This window comes from Schistocerca serialis, chromosome 4, assembly GCF_023864345.2.
Source record: "Schistocerca serialis cubense isolate TAMUIC-IGC-003099 chromosome 4, iqSchSeri2.2, whole genome shotgun sequence".
Lineage (NCBI taxonomy): Eukaryota > Metazoa > Arthropoda > Insecta > Orthoptera > Acrididae > Schistocerca > Schistocerca serialis.
Window position 1 is genome coordinate 454,773,628 of NC_064641.1, and position 16,792 is coordinate 454,790,419.

Sequence of the window (16,792 nt, forward strand, 5' to 3'; positions counted from 1 at the left end):
CCGAAATAAAAGAACGGTGTAATTAAAGATGATGTCAGTGATGAGAATCGTTGACGACATTTTTATCCTGAGTGAAAGTGAATAAGAATTACAGGCTGTGCTGAATGCAGTGAACCATCTATTGAGTACAGAATAAGGACTGAGCGTAAATCGAAGTTGGACGAAAAGAATGAGAATTAACAGAAATGAGATAGCGAGAAACTTAACATCAGAACTGGCAGCAAAATAACCCATGACAGACGGAGCAAGGTGGACAAAAAGCAGACTAGTACTGGCAAAGAGGGCATTGCTGGCCAAGAGAAGTATACCAATTTGAGGAAGAAATTTCTGAGAATGTATGTTTGGAGTACGACATTGTATGGTAGTAAAACATGGACTGTGGGAAAACCGTAAGAGCAAAGAATCGAATCATTTGAGATGTGGTGCTACAATATAATGTTGAAAATAAGGCAACGAATGAGGAAGCTCTCCGCAGAATCGTCGAGGAAAGGAATATATGGAAAACACTGACAACAAGAAGGGACAAGACTGTAGGAGATCTGTTAAGATATCAGGAAATAACGTCCATAGTACTAGAGGGAGCTGTAGACGATAAAAACTGTAGAGAAAAACAGAGATTCGAATACATCCAGCAAGTAATTGAGGTCGTAGGTAGCAAGTGTTTCTCTGAGATGAAGAGATTTGTGGCGGGCCGCATCAAACCAGTCGGAAGGCTGATTACCAAAAAAAAAAAAGTGTTGCATAGAGAGGTGATGGAGCTAAGACATACCACTTAAACTACAGCTAACAAGAGTAAATATGTCTAGGTATATAGTTTTCGCCAAGTTATAGCGGACGATGTGGTTAATTTTCTATTTTACGCAAGTAACTGCTATCGACTACAGCTGCCGCTTTATGAAGGAAACCTTTTGAAGGACATTTAAGTGACGTAACAAGTGTGTAAATTAATCAAACAGCAACAAGAACTTCGCAAACCGCTGTCCCACTTTGAGGAGCAGAGGTCACACAAACATATGATTTATCCAAGAGAAGGAGCTTCACAAACTCAGCACGTCAGTAACGTACTGGTCCACCTCTGACCTTTATGCAAGCAGTTATTCGGATTTGTCAGTGATTGAGAGAGTTTTTGAATATGCTCTTGAGGGAATCGTTCCAAACTACGTCCAACTGGAGTTTTAGATCGTCAAAACCTTGAGCTGCCCTTAATACTCCAAACGTTCTCGACTGGTGAGTGGTCCGACGATCTTGCTGGCCGAGCTAGGATTTGGTAAGCACAGAGGCAAGTAGTAGAAACCTTCGAGGGTTTTCTAAACAAGTAGTAGAAACCCTCGACTTGTGTGGGTGGCCACAATCTTGCTGAAATGTGAACCCAGGATGGCTTGTAATGAAGGGTAACAAAATGGGGAGCAGATATCGTCGACGTGCTGTTAGGGGGTCGCGGATGACAACCCAAGGTGTCCTTCTGTGAAAAGAAATGACAGACCAGGCCATCACTCCAGGATGTCGGGTGGTATGGTAGATGACTCTCAGGCTGGTATCCCAACCACAGCCTTGGGCGTCCCCAGACACTTCTTCAGCGTGGAATCTCAGGACTGGAGCAGAATTTTCGTAGGTGATGTCCCACTTAGAAATGAAAACCGATGACTAGCGGAAACGTGTCTGAAGACGCCCCGGATATCGATGGAGTAGCAATCTAACTGTCGTCCGCCGTGAGGCCCAATCTCCAGAAGTTATCCTATGTTCCATTTCTTTTTGTAGAAGAATCCCTTTGGTTGTCATCTGCGGCACCCTTACAGAGCAGCGGTACACTGATGATATTACATACCCTGTTGAGTTGCCCTCCATGACAAGCGATCCTGGATTTACATTTCAGCAAGATAATGCCCGCCAGCGCATGGGACCAACACACGCTCTAAAGACAATAAACTACGTTGGATTTCATAGTCATATGTAACTTATTTACCACACCATTAGGTCCATGTTAGTCTGCATTTCATGGTTTTAGGGATACTTCCGTGTTTCCTTTGAGTTCTCTTGTTCAACTTTTTCCGATAGGTAAGACAACGCGTTAACTCTGATGGGAGTGCAGGTAATTTTTTTTTCTTCCGAATGCCCGGTGGAACGATCTCCAAACGCACTGTACGAACGTCTGTAATTATGTGCAGTGTTGGTGCCACATGGATTGCCATAAGTCCAGTGGAATGTCTTCCAATAACTGAGCAGTGTACCTGTTAGCAACTGTGGACACTATTCGGAAAACTGTAATCGATTTTAAAAGTAATGGCCAGGAAGCGCTGATAGAGTGAAATGTGGGAAAGATGAAATGCGTTGGAGCTTAGCATTCGCGGAATGCTCCTTTCGCCGGTATCGCTCGCACACTCATTGTATATGCTAGCGAAATATGTGCTGTCCGTTACCTCTGCTCCAGCTACAGCTACAGCCCATCAGTTGCTATTCTTTTCCGTTGGCGTTTTTTATGCTTCACTCTTCTCAGTTTCTTGAATTATTTCCACAAAGTTCGTAAATAAAGATACCCGCCTGGGTAGCATTGCGTGTAAAACACTGCTTATGATACGTGGAGATTCGCTGGCGTTGGATCGCGTCAGCCCCCGCATTAACGCGGAGGATCGGTGTGCTGCCAGCCTGGATGCGGTTTCTCAATCCGACGAGGTGAATACGAGGCTTGATACCAAAGCTGCTGTACTACACGCAGACAGTTGTGGTCGCACATTCCTTCCTCGGCGGGATGGTGAGGGGGGGGGGAGAGGGCGGGGGGGGGGGGGGTGCGAGCTGAGGGGTAAGGAGGGAGAATAAGTAGGCGACAGGAAAAGCATCCCGCCATCCCTTAAATGCAGAATACCAGATCCTTTAGTAACATTGCCAGCCTTGCATCGATGCAGTACAGAGGCACAATAAAAAAAATGTTGCTGTAGACAGAACATGATGTACAGGAACAAAAAATACCTTTGAGCAAAAAACAACTCCGTTGTTTTAATTGGCGACATTCGGCGTAAGTGAAAACTGAGTCCTTTTTTTCTCGACTGTGGAATACATGGCGAATATCTGACTAGCTTAAAAAGCAAGTTGTCTCATCACTACAGCAGGACTCAGATAGGCTTAGAGCGAACAGGTAATCACGAGAAGGGTACTTTATATTTATTGCAATGAGGCAGCCGTCGGCATGACATCTTTTACTGGCGGTGAAACAATGGGTTGCAACGGTAATACGTTGCTACTATTTGATCAAGTCCCTTACACGCTAAAGTGCTCTTCGAAGGCCTTTTCCTATGCTACAGAAAAAAAAAAACATTGTGTAGTACGACCAAAAACGTCGGTGTCATACTTCGGCAGCTACAACAGTTAAAAATTATTTACAGACTTTGTTGCAATGTCCACTGTAAATTGGCAAAAATCGCACATCTATACCTTTACTCGTCCTGTATGTAATTCGGGTGTCCTGTCTTAGATGCATCTTCCTGTGCCTGGCTAGCTGCTGTCAAAATCGTGCATTGTTACATCATCTGCTCCTGCATTATTCATTGAGTATGCAACAAATATATTGCAATGACTTTTGCAGTCAAAAATCTGTTCCCACTCCTCGTTTCATAGGGTGCACTTAAATAATTGACCAGTCTTTTTTAAACAGTGAACTCAACAAGTTCAGTTTATTCAAGGTGAAATGAAATGACCTCATGAAATTACCAGCGAATTCGGCAGTGCGTCGCAACTGATTAATTTGTGTAAGAATTGGATACACGTCCTAATCCCCTTTTCTCTCCTTTCTCTGTCAAGACCCTCCTGCCCCCCGCTCCGTCCATCTTCTCGTCCTCCTCTCTCTCCGTCTCCCCCTCTACCTCTCTCTGTCCGTTCCCCCCCCCCCCCCCCCACACACACACACACACACACTCTCTCTTTACATATCCTCGCCTCCCTCTCTCTGGCCTTGAGCCTTGTTTATTGTTGCTGCATTATCCAAATGTTTAGTAGAGTACTGTGTGTGTAAACATTAGAAATAAATCAGTAAAGAAATTTTCTAGATCTTTGCTAACAGTTTTCCTCTCTATTCAGGGAGCCCAAAAAACACCAACAACCCTTAGTATCTTATCCGGGAAGGCAAACTGATCGATTTTCAAGAAGGAACCCATAAACGGAAACGTGCGGCTTGGGCAGTGGAGAGCGTCGAAGTCTGAGGAGTCTGATAACGAAGATTGCGACGGTTTCTTCTGATTCGTTTTGGTATGCGGAAGGTATGCAACCCTTTAGCCATCTATGTTCTGCGGTTAGACGACCTGAGCCTAATAACATTACTGCACATGAGCTACATTCCTCCACACAGCCCTTGAGCGCATCCTACTGCGGTCCTTGTATGCTCTGCTAGTGTAGTATGTACCAATGCACAGCTTCGGAAATGACTTGACACGGTGCTTGCCTGCGGCAAAGCGGACTACAATGGGAGAACTGCTGCAAGATTGTATGCGGAGCGTTTTCCAAACAGACATCATTGCACTATCGCAACTATCGAGAGACCCTTCAGAAAAGCTGGAAAGCTGCACTAAAGTATTTTCTGCCTGAGGTGTATCCATTGTACTGTAAAGTACGATAGTAGTGCTCGCTACTTACGAATATTATGCCCAGTCTACTGTTTGTTCTCTAGTAGGTGCTGAAACGTGATGCGGGTCGTCCACACTTGTCTCGAACGCTTTAGTTGGAGGAGGACGTGCTGACAATGTTCGAAGAGGACCCAGCCTCCAGTACTCATGAACACCGGCTTCATCATTCATACCATCTGCAGTAAGTCCAAGCAATACGGATGGAGGACTACCCGTAACGGGTACAGTTTGCACGATGTTATTTACAACAATGCATGCTCCATCCACAATTATCGAGCTTTTCACGGATAAATGGACGCGTGCTAGAGACAGCTTATTAAACTTGCACAATATGCATGTTTGGGACGATGAAAATCCGCATGCGCCGGTGCTTCAGAGTCACCAACACAGCGTCTGTATTAACATCTGGGCCGGGATAACTGGTGACCATATCGTTGGGTCATATCTACTGCCAGTCAAACTAACAGGCCCTATCTAGCTCACAATTATTAGAGATATTTTGCCTACTCTATTGGATGTAGAGCCACTAAATGTTCGGATGGCTGTGTGACGGCAACACAACGGAGTCCAGCACACTTTGCTCAGCGTCGTATTTTCCAATCGGTGGATGTGGATCAATTCCACGGCCAGTACGGTAGCCAGACGTGTCGACTATTTTCTGTGGGGTGATATGAAGAGCATGGTGTATGGCACGCCTGTAACGCGAGCGGGGACCCTTATTGCTCGAGTCCACGAAGCAATAGAAATACTTTAAACACAACCGCAAATATTGGCTCATGTGCGTGAGGATCAGCATCACCAACGTAGGCTCTGCATTGACGTACGAGGTACGCAGTTCGAAGTCCATTTGTACTGTAGACAGCGCAATGTGCTACTCATGGTGTGTTTATTGACCTAATGTGAACACGAACCCATCTCGAACGTCGCCGATCTCCAGCGCTCAGGCCATGCGTTTCCGGATATGGGTTTCTTCTTGAAAACTGAGCATCTTGCCTTCCCGCAGAGCACACTAAGCATTGCCGGTGTTGTTTTGTTTCGGGACACTCTGGATGCAGCCTATGTCTGTTCGAATTTTTATTAGAGCGTCATACACACACACGCACAGACACACACACACACACACACACACACACACACAATTCCTATGTTTGTACAAATGTTTATTGGAGCACTGTGTAAAAATCTGAAGTAAATCGATAAATCGATCAAGAAGATCTTTGCTAACATTTTTCCCCTTTATATGTAGCTTATGTCCGTCCGAATGTTTACTAGAACATCGTGCAAAAATTTGAACTACATCGGTCACGAAATTTTCGATATTTTTGGTAATAACGATAAACAACGACTTGTGTTTGTATAGAAGTATAGACTGGTCCTCAGGGGTCGTTCGGTCAGTTTGTGCAAGTCTTTCTATTTGACGCCACTTCGACAACTTGCGCATCGAAGAACATAGATGAAATGATTAGGACAACACAAACACACAGACTCCGAGCGAAGAAAATCTTCCATTTAGACAGGAATCGAAAATAGATCTTCCGATCAAGAGGTTGTGACGCTAAACACTAAACCACGATGTACGGACTTTATTCCAGATAATCTGTAGCACTGCTTTCACAGTTATTGATATCAGCACCATTAACCATTGTCGGAGCGTTATTTAATTTTGTGTCCCTATAAAACTCCGATGCCGGGAGAGCGGTGTGCTGACCACATACCCCCCCCCCCCCCCCCACGTCCACCCATATCCGTATCCAGTGAGACGGCCGAAGTGGCCGTGCGGTTCTAGGCGCTGCAGTCTAGAACCACGTGACCGCTACGGTCGCAGGTTCGAATCCTGCCTCGGGCTTGGATGTGTGTGATGTCCTTAGTTAGGTTTAACTATTTCTAAGTTCTAGGGGACTAATCACCTCAGAAGTTGAGCCCCATAGTGCTCAGAGCCATTTTTGAACCGCATCCAGTGACGTCTGTGGCTGAGGATGACACGGCGGTCGGTCGGTACCGTTGGCCTGTGTGGGCGAAGTTTCGTTTAGTTTTAGAAAACTCCAATCAAACAGTGGAAGCGTCGTTTTTCGTACCCGAAAACACGTCAGTCTCCGGCATGAGATTGTAAAGTTCGAATTGCAGCAGCTTGATCTGATCGTTCAATTACAGCTGTGTCCATGTCTCACGGACTATCGTACGGACGTGTTAGGATACCACAATACCCCGTTCCAGAATGCTTGTCATAAATATGATAGAACGTGTCTGTAACTGAGAAACTTATTTTGGCGTGACTGGTATTGGCGATCTGAATACGAAACGAGTCGTCTCGAGCGAGAATGAAGGTGGTGTGGCGACTGGTCGGTACGTGCACACAGGCAGATAGGCATCAAATGGGCGGTGTGTGCAGAGCGGCGCAGATGTGCCGGGGCGGCGGCGTATCGCTCGGTGAGCACTGCGCAGCGCCGGACAGCTGCAGGCCTCCGCTGTGTGCCGGCAGGCGCAGCTGCCGCCGCGGCGTGGCATGGCGTGGCGTGGCGCGTGCCGCTACCAGAACGCGGCACCTGGCGTCGCCTGCCCTCGCCCGGCGCTACGATACGATACGCACCGCCCTCCCCTGGCTAATTGCGTCGCCGGTGCTGCCGCCTTCCGCTTCCTGGCCGCACAATGCACTCCAGTGCCGGGTGAGAGGTAGGGGGTTCCAGCCATTATTATACACGGCAAATTGCTGCGTGGTACCAGCTTCAAGGCAGCCACTGAACTTTCGTTTGTTGACACATACAGTACGTCCTTCCATTGCTACTTTTTCCCCAGAGTGAATGGTTCAAATGGCTCTGAGCACTATGGGACTCAACTGCTGTGGTCATAAGTCCCCTAGAACTTAGAACTACTTAAACCTAACTAACCTAAGGACATCACACACATCCATGCCCGAGGCAGGATTCGAACCTGCGACCGTAGCGGTCGTGCGGTTCCAGACTGTAGCGCCTTTAACCGCTCGGCCACTTCGGCCGGCTCCCCAGAGTGAACACAAGGATGATTGTGAACAATGGAAACTACGCAAGACAAGAATTTTCCTGCAGGATCGCTTCTGAAATATCGAGCCCTGATGGGAATTCTTACTTGTGTTTTACGCTATCGTGACACAAGTAATAGGATAGCGGTATGCACACACGTGATGGTAGCATCGCGTACAGGAAATGTAAAAGGGCTTTGCACAGACAGAGCTGTGATTTGTACTCAGGTGATACATGTCAAAAGGTTTCCGACGTGATTATGGCCGCAAGACGCAAATTAACAGAGTTTCGACGCGAAATAGTAGTTGGGACATTCGATTTTGGAAATTGGTAGGGTATGATTTCGAGATCCAAGTGTAAAGAGTATGTCGAGAATACCACATTTGAGACATTGCCTCTCACCACGAACAACGCAGTGTCCGACGGCTTTCACTAAACGACCGAGAGAAGCGTGTTTGTGTTGACTTGTCCGAGCTAATAGACAAGTAGCAGCGCGTGAATAAACGCAGAAACCAATGTGGGATGTACGACGAACGTACCAGTTAAGGGCACCACACCGTGATTCAGGTCGCACATAGATCTTCGGTTTTCATCACATTTCGATAGATTAAGGTTTTATTTACGTACTCTGAAAAGGAATTTTCTGCAAATTTTTTTTTTCGACCATTTAAAGAGCATTTTCCTACCACGTGTGTTTATGTGCCACTCCCAGTTTTCTGTCACCCACTGTCAACCCACCCACTGTCAATATTAACAAAATAGAATGTGTAGGCCATGTTCAAAAACGTTTGCGAACAAGGCTGAGAAAACTAACTGTTGATATGACAGGAAAAAAATTAGAAGATGGAAAACTGTCGACCGGACAGGGTCGGTTAACTAAAACTGAAATAGAAAACTTGCAGGTACACTATGGGCACGCAATTAGGAGAAATAAAGAAAACCTGGAGGCAATATAGAGAGATGTTTGGGCCATATTCTTCCATAAGCCCTCTACTGATGATAAGTCATGTCATGGATTGTGTCCATCAGGAGAAAATTCGTGGTGCAAATACAATAGGGCTCAGGGAACTGGAGAATCTTATGCTCACCAGCATTCTCTTCTTGCTGCTGCTGTAATTACAGCGTCCGCAGCTCGTGGTCGTGCGGTAGCGTTCTCGCTTCCCACGCCCGGGTTCCCACGTTCGATTCCCGGCGGGTTCAGGGATTTTCTCTGCCTCGTGATGACTGCGTGTTGTGTGATGTCTTTAGGTTAGTTAGGTTTAAGTAGTTCTGAGTTCTAGGGGACTGATGACCATAGATGTTAAGTCCCATAGTGCTCAGAGCCATTTGCCTGTAATTACAGCAGTTAAACCTATTTTCAGAGACTTGGCTCATCCTGACCTTCTAAGGAAATGTCTGCATAGGCAGACACAGAACCCAATTGAATGTTTCAACAGAGTAATTTGGAGCCGCCTTCCTAAAACTGTATTTGTAGGCATGTATACAATGAAACTAGGAGTTCATGATGCTGTTATTACATTCAATTGTGGTAATATTGGAAAATGTTAGGTACTGAAGAAGCTGGTAATTAATCCTGGTGAAAAAATGATCACTGGGCTGCAACATTGCGATAAAATGAGGATAGCCGATGCAGACAGGTCTGCATCTAATATGGCCAAGAAAGCAAAACAAACATCCAGGAAGCTGAGAAAGAAGCTGGAAGACCTGCTAAAGGCCAAAGAAGGGCCATCATATGCAGCAGGACAGTTTTAATTAACTCTAAGTAACAAATTTCAAAAGTATTTTCCTTAAAGTCAATTTCCCACAAACTAAAATTTTCAGTACATATGCCCCATTATATCAGAAACTATCACAGATAAATGAATGAAATTTTCAGAGACTTTGCATAACATAAAAAGCCACCTCTGGTACTACATTCATTAATATTCCCCCATTAGGAAGTTCACAAAAAGAATTCTGCAGAAAAAACTAAATATTTTTTGTTAATAAATCTTAAAAAGTACTTCTTAAAAACTATAAAATGGATAAAGTGGATTTTTGTACAGTTTCTATTAGCATCATGTAACATACAGTAAAAGTATTGAGGTCTTGCATCAAATAGTTTTTTCAGAAATGGGTCAAATCTTGCCTAAATTAACATGGGTTATATAGGCAGGGTGTGGTCCCCTTAAGACAATGCGGCGAAATATGTCGTTAGTGGGCTATGACGGCAGACGACGTACATAAGTGCCTTTGGTAACAGCACGACATCACCTGCAGCGTCTCTCCTTATATCGTGACCACATCCGTTGGACCCTAGAGGACTATAAAATCGTGACCTGCTCAGACGAGTCCCGCTTTCAGTTGCTAAGAGTTGATGGTAGGGGTCACTTGTGCTGTAGACCCCACAAAGCCATAACCAAGGTTGTCAACAAGGCGCTGTGCACTCTGGTAGTGTCTCCTTAATGGTGTGGGCTGTGTTTCCTTCAAATGGATTGGGTCCTCTGGTCAAACTAAATCTAAAATTGAGTGGAAATTGTTACGTTGGCTGCTTGGAGACCATTTACAGCCATTCCACGGCAGAATTTCCACGAAAGTGCTCCTGCTGTGCAGACCATAACTGTAAGTATAGATCCAGTGTACCTAGGCGGCCGTCGGTTTGACTGCAGGTCCTCAGCTGACCTCTTTTATTCAACACACGACCATCATTGGCACGGAGGCAGAACCAGAATTCATCAGAATACACAACAGAACTCCCCCTGCTCTCAATGAGTTTTCGCTTGTCGCCAATGAAGTCGCAAATGGCGGCGGTTTGGGGTCAGTGGTATGTGGGTTGCAGGGGTCTGGCTTGGAGCTGTCCTTGAAGTAACTGATTTGTAACACCTCGTTGCGTGACTGTCGTGCCAACTGCTGCTCAAATCGCTGCTGCAGGTGCAATACGATGCGCCAGAGCTACACTCCTGGAAATGGAAAAAAGAACACATTGACACCGGTGTGTCAGACCCACCATACTTGCTCCGGACACTGCGAGAGGGCTGTACAAGCAATGATCACACGCACGGCACAGCGGACACACCAGGAACCGCGGTGTTGGCCGTCGAATGGCGCTAGCTGCGCAGCATTTGTGCACCGCCGCCGTCAGTGTCAGCCAGTTTGCCGTGGCATACGGAGCTCCATCGCAGTCTTTAACACTGGTAGCATGCCGCGACAGTGTGGACGTGAACCGTATGTGCAGTTGACGGACTTTGAGCGAGGGCGTATAGTGGGCATGCGGGAGGCCGGGTGGACGTACCGCCGAATTGCTCAACACGTGGGGCGTGAGGTCTCCACAGTACATCGATGTTGTCGCCAGTGGTCGGCGGAAGGTGCACGTGCCCGTCGACCTGGGACCGGACCGCAGCGACGCACGGATGCACGCCAAGACCGTAGGATCCTACGCAGTGCCGTAGGGGACCGCACCGCCACTTCCCAGCAAATTAGGGACACTGTTGCTCCTGGGGTATCGGCGAGGACCATTCGCAACCGTCTCCATGAAGCTGGGCTATGGTCCCGCACACCGTTAGGCCGTCTTCCGCTCACGCCCCAACATCGTGCAGCCCGCCTCCAGTGGTGTCGCGACAGGCGTGAATGGAGGGACGAATGGAGACGTGTCGTCTTCAGCGATGAGAGTCGTTTCTGCCTTGGTGCCAATGATGGTCGTATGCGTGTTTGGCGCCGTGCAGGTGAGCGCCACAATCAGGACTGCATACGACCGAGGCACACAGGGCCAACATCGGGCATCATGGTGTGGGGAGCGATCTCCTACACTGGCCGTACACCACTGGTGATCGTCGAGGGGACACTGAATAGTGCACGGTACATCCAAACCGTCATCGAACCCATCGTTCTACCATTCCTAGACCGGAAAGGGAACTTGCTGTTCCAACAGGACAATGCACGTCCGCATGTATCCCGTGCCACCCAACGTGCTCTAGAAGGTGTAAGTCAATTACCCTCATCTCCGGATCTGTCCCCCATTGAGCATATTTGGGACTGGATGAAGCGTCGTCTCACGCGGTCTGCACGTCCAGCACGAACGCTGGTCCAACTGAGGCGCCAGGTGGAAATGGCATGGCAAGCCGTTCCACAGGACTACATCCAGCATCTCTACGATCGTCTCCATGGGAGAATAGCAGCCTGCATTGCTGCGAAAGGTGGATATACACTGTACTAGTGCCGACATTGTGCATGCTCTGTTGCCTGTGTCTATGTGCCTGTGGTTCTGTCAGTGTGATCATGTGATGTATCTGACCCCAGGAATGTGTCAATAAAGTTTCCCCTTCCTGGGACAATGAATTCACAATGTTCTTATTTCAATTTCCAGGAGTGTATATATCGAACACGACGGTCTTTGCTCTCGGTGATGCCATGCGACCGTCTGGAAACGAACCTTCTCGGGACAAAGGTAGCTAACGCTCACGACCGTTACAACAAGTATTTACAGCAAACCTGATTTGCATTCTCATAGTGGCGCTACTAGCGCCACTCTTACGCTAATGGCGCGAAATTTGAATAGACATCGTGTTTCAGAAGTGGAAACATGGCTGCCACTTGTTGCACAATGCCGACCCAGTAGCAAACGAAGAAGGTAGAAGAAGATGAATGACGGCAATTCCTGTTGAATATAGTAAGCCGAATTTACCACTGGTCCTAAAGTTTGCCTTCTATACTTCTCGGGACTGTCTCCGGAAGAAAGACAGACAAGGAAAACAGCTGCCCATCTGGTGCAGAACGGTAAGAACGTGGAATCTGTAACATTATATCGTGTGTAAATACATCGGAAGGCACGGAAAGTAACGGACAGTGGATTTAACAGCACCTACCACCATATGGTTTCCTGTCACGTCAACATATCGTCAAGCATGGCTCTTTAATGCAATGCGATTAAATCAAGAGCTCCTCCAGTCCACCAAATTTTCAACATTCGTCTGTAGCACCACATCTCAAATGCTTCGATTCTCTTCTGATCCGGTTTTCCCACGGTCCCTGTTTCACTACCATACAAACGTACATTCTCAGAAATTTCTTCCTCAGCCTATGTTTGATACTAGTAGACTTCTCTTGGCCATTAATGCCCTTTTTGCCAGTGATAGTCTACTTTTGATGTCCTTCTTGCTCCGTCCTTCATGGGTTGCCTAGGTAGCACAATTCCTTAACTTCCTCTACTTCGTAATCATCAATCCTGATGTTAAGTTTCTTGATAGTCTCATTTCTGCTACTTCTCACAACTTTCTTCTTTCTTCATTTTATTCTCAAATACATATTCTGTACTCATCAGACTATTTGTTGCATTCAGCATATCATGCAATTCTTCTTCACTTTCATTGAGGATAGCAATATCATCAGCGAATCGTATGATTGAGATCCTTTCACTTTGAATTTTATTTCCACTTCTGAATCTTTATTTTATTTCCATCAGTGCTTCTTCGATGGACAGATTGAACAGTAGAGGCGAAAGACTACATCCCTGTTTTACACACTTCTTAATCCGAGCCCTTCGTTCTTATTCATCCACTCTTATTGTTCCCTCTTGGCTCTTGTGCATATTGTATAGTATCCGTCTCTCGCTATAGCTTACGCCTATTTTTTTTTAGAATTTCGAACATCTTGAACTATTTCACATCGTCAAACGTTTTTTCCAGGTCGACAAATCCTATGAACGAGTCTTGATTTTTCGTTAGTCTTGCTTCTATTGTCAACTGCAACGACAGAATTCCCTGTCTGGTGCCTTTACCTTTCTTTAGAGCAAAGTTGTCGTTATCTAACACATTCTCAATTTTCTTTTCCATTTTTATGTATATTATTCTTGTAAGCAACTTGGGCGCATGAGCTGTTAAGCTGATTGTGCTGTAGCTGTCGCACTTGTCGGCTCTTGCTGTCTTCGGAATCGCATGGATGATATTTTTCCGAAAATCAGGTGACATGTCGCCAGATTGATACATTCTACACACCAACGTGACTAGTCGTTTTGTTACCACTTCCCCCCAACGATTTTAGGAATTCTGATGGAATGTTATCTATCAATTCTGAGCTATGTTCTCCAAAGCTCTCTTAAATTTTGATTCTAATAGTCGATCCCCTATGTTCTCTTAATCGACTACTGTTTCTTCTTCTATCACATCAGAAAAATCATCCCTGTTATAGAGGCCTTTAATGTACTCTTTCCTCCTATCAGCTCTCTCCTCTGCAAGTTACAGTGGAGTTCACTTCGCACTCGTAATGTTATCACACTTGTTTCCGATTTCACTTAACGTTGTTTTGTCTTTTCTGTATGCTGAGTCAGTCCTTCCGACAAGCATTTCTTTTCCGACATCTTCACATTTCTCTGCATCCATTCCGTCTTAGCTTCCTGCACTTCCTCTTTATTTCATTCCTTTCCTACTTGTAGTTCTGTATCCTTGATTTTCCCTTAACTTCATCCTTCTTTCATCCATCAACTAAAGTATTTCTTCTGTTTTGCACGGTTTCTTCACAGTTACCTTCTTTGTATCTAAGTTTTTCTTTCCAACTTCTGTGATTGACCTTTCTACAGATGTCGTTTCCTTTTCAACTGTACTATTCCTTATTGCTGTATCTATAGCCTTAGAGAACTTCAAGAGTATCTCCTCATTGTTTAGTACTTCCGTATTCCACTTCTTTGCGTATTGATTCTTCCTGACTAATCTCTTAAACTTCAGCGTACCCTTCATCGCTACTACATTGTGATCTGAGTCTATACCTTCTCCTGGGTACGCCTTACAATCCAGGACCTGGTTTCGAAAACTCTGTCTGAATATGAGGTGATCTAACTGAAATCTTCCCGTATCCCCCGGCCTTTTCCAAGTATATCAAGAATGGTATTCGCTATTACTAGCTGAAATTTATTACAGAACTCAATTAGTCTTCCTCCTCTCTCATTCCTTGTCCCTAGCCCATATTCACCTGTAACTTTTTCTTCTACTCCTGCTACAACTGTATTCCATTCTTCCATGGCTATTAGATTTTCATCTCCCTTTACGTATTGTATTACCTTTTCAATATCCTCATATATTTTCTCTAACTCTTCATCTTCATCTTGCAACGTCGGCATGTACACCCGAACTATCGTTGTCGGTGTTGGTTTGCTGTCAATTCTGATATGAATAACCCTACCCTTGGACTGTTCACAGTAACACACTCTATGCCCTACCTTCCTATTCATAACGAATCCTACTCCGTTGTGCCATTTCCCTCTTTAAATTCTCTAGCTTGCCTAATGTTCTACACTGCGACCCGTAGAATACCAGTTTAGTTTTTTGCGATGACGATAAACTCGGAAGTAGTCTCCATGTAGAGATTCAGAACATTTTCTCGGGGGATGCCTTCATCATTTTACTATACAGGAGAGATACATGTCCTCGGGAAATATGACAGCCTTACTTAACCTTGATCTCAGTGAATCGCAGTTCTCATGTAGCAACGCCATGTTGGTTAATGTTACAAGGCACGGTCAATTAATCATGTAGACTTTTGGCCCTGCAACAGCTGCCCCTCCTCCGAAAGACCTTTGTCTGGTCTCTCCATAGACAGCCCGTCCTTTGTCTCTTGGTAGTGTCGACAGCATACTAGGCATGAACATATAGAAGACTGAGCAACAATTCGTCAGCGACAATGTCGAAATCAGCTGTCGAGTTCATGTTCAAGATAACCTGGATGAATGAGCTCATGTCTGGGTAAGTAAAACATCCGCAAAACATAACAGAACCTACGAAAGACTGAACCATTCCTCAACTCATTACATGTTGAACACCTCATTACTAAAGAGGCAAAATCGCGACTCTTCGGAATACTCTGCACGCGTTGAATTAGCCCGTGTCGATCAGACCAAATGCGCATTGAGTTCGATTCTCTAGCCGTTGTTTGCTCATAAACTAGGTGCGGCGGACCTGCAGATACTAGCAGCAGCAATACTTGTCGGCTTTTCGGATTTGATTCCGATTCTTATTTACAAGGTGTAAGAACTGTAGGCAATCCATGACAGTTAGGGCGTTTTCACGACCACTGTTCTTACGCTGCTTTATATAGTTCGAATGGTGCACCAATTCCGGTAGGCAGTTTGTATAATCCACGTCGCTCGGGAAACTAATCGGGAAACTTCATTCACGACATGGTCTTGGAATCGTCCAAGTACGATAACTCTTTACCGCCTTTCATTCAAGTCTCGCTGTCGGCCAGCATTGCTAGGCTGATTCCATACAACCGATTGTCACATCCACACCACTTCAACCAACTGTCACATCCATACCACTTCAATACCATGACCAATGTCAGTTATGGGATGTCACTTGATAGCCTAGTATCAGTTCTACACCGCCTACAGCGCTCCAAAGTAACGAATGCTCTGTTACTGAGGTGAGCAACGTTTTGTCTGGTGAGCTTAAATTTCACGTATTAATGTAACTGCTGTATTAACAGAATAAAGACCCGTTGAGTTGCCAGTAATTTCTTATTTATTACACGACTGGTTTCGAACTCCATCTACAGGTGCCACCAGCTGCAAACAAGATGAGGAGCTGGTAGCTTACAACGAAAAAAAAAAAAAATGGTTCAAATGGCTCTGAGCACTATGGGACTCAACTTCTGAAGTCATCAGTCCCCTAAAACTTAGAACTACTTAAACCTAACTAACCTAAGGACATCACACACATCCATGCCCGTGGCAGGATTCGAACCTGCGACCGTAGTGGTCGCGCGGTTCCAGACTGTAGCGCCTAGAACCGCTCGGCCACCCAGGCCGGCGCTTACAACGACTATCCGTTTGACATACCAAAACGAAAGGTAAAGCCGCGAAAAGTGGAATTACTCACATAATTAAGAAAACATAAATGCGTGGAAATCGTCGCAAGCAGTCACGACGGGTCACGTCCACGCCCAAAAAATGAATAGGAATGGAACAAAACTGTTTACGTACAGGAAAGGATCCGAGTAGTTACATTTAAAATGACAGTGTTTCGAGTGCTGTAGTGCGGGCTGTATACATGACAAGACGCCGCAACATCTTTGATATGTTCATTAACTGGAGCACTCATACGTAGAGTATGCTGAAAAAATAATAGTTACATTTTCTGCCAACAGGTGAAAATACGGGTCTGTAAGCTGTCAGAATGTAACGTGGGTGCAAGAGAAGGGAAGGAACAATACAACACATAA

General features: G+C 45.5%; 1 protein-coding gene across 1 annotated transcript in view; it reads left to right on the forward strand.

The window, feature by feature from the left end:
* The window catches only part of LOC126474533 (atherin-like), a 149,194-nt gene that overhangs the window by 12,962 nt on the left and 119,440 nt on the right, over window positions 1-16,792 (forward strand). The window contains exon 3 of the mRNA XM_050102004.1: window positions 7,090-7,280. Within this exon, the coding sequence (XP_049957961.1) occupies window positions 7,090-7,280 (191 nt within the window). The remainder of the gene's footprint in view (window positions 1-7,089; window positions 7,281-16,792) is intronic.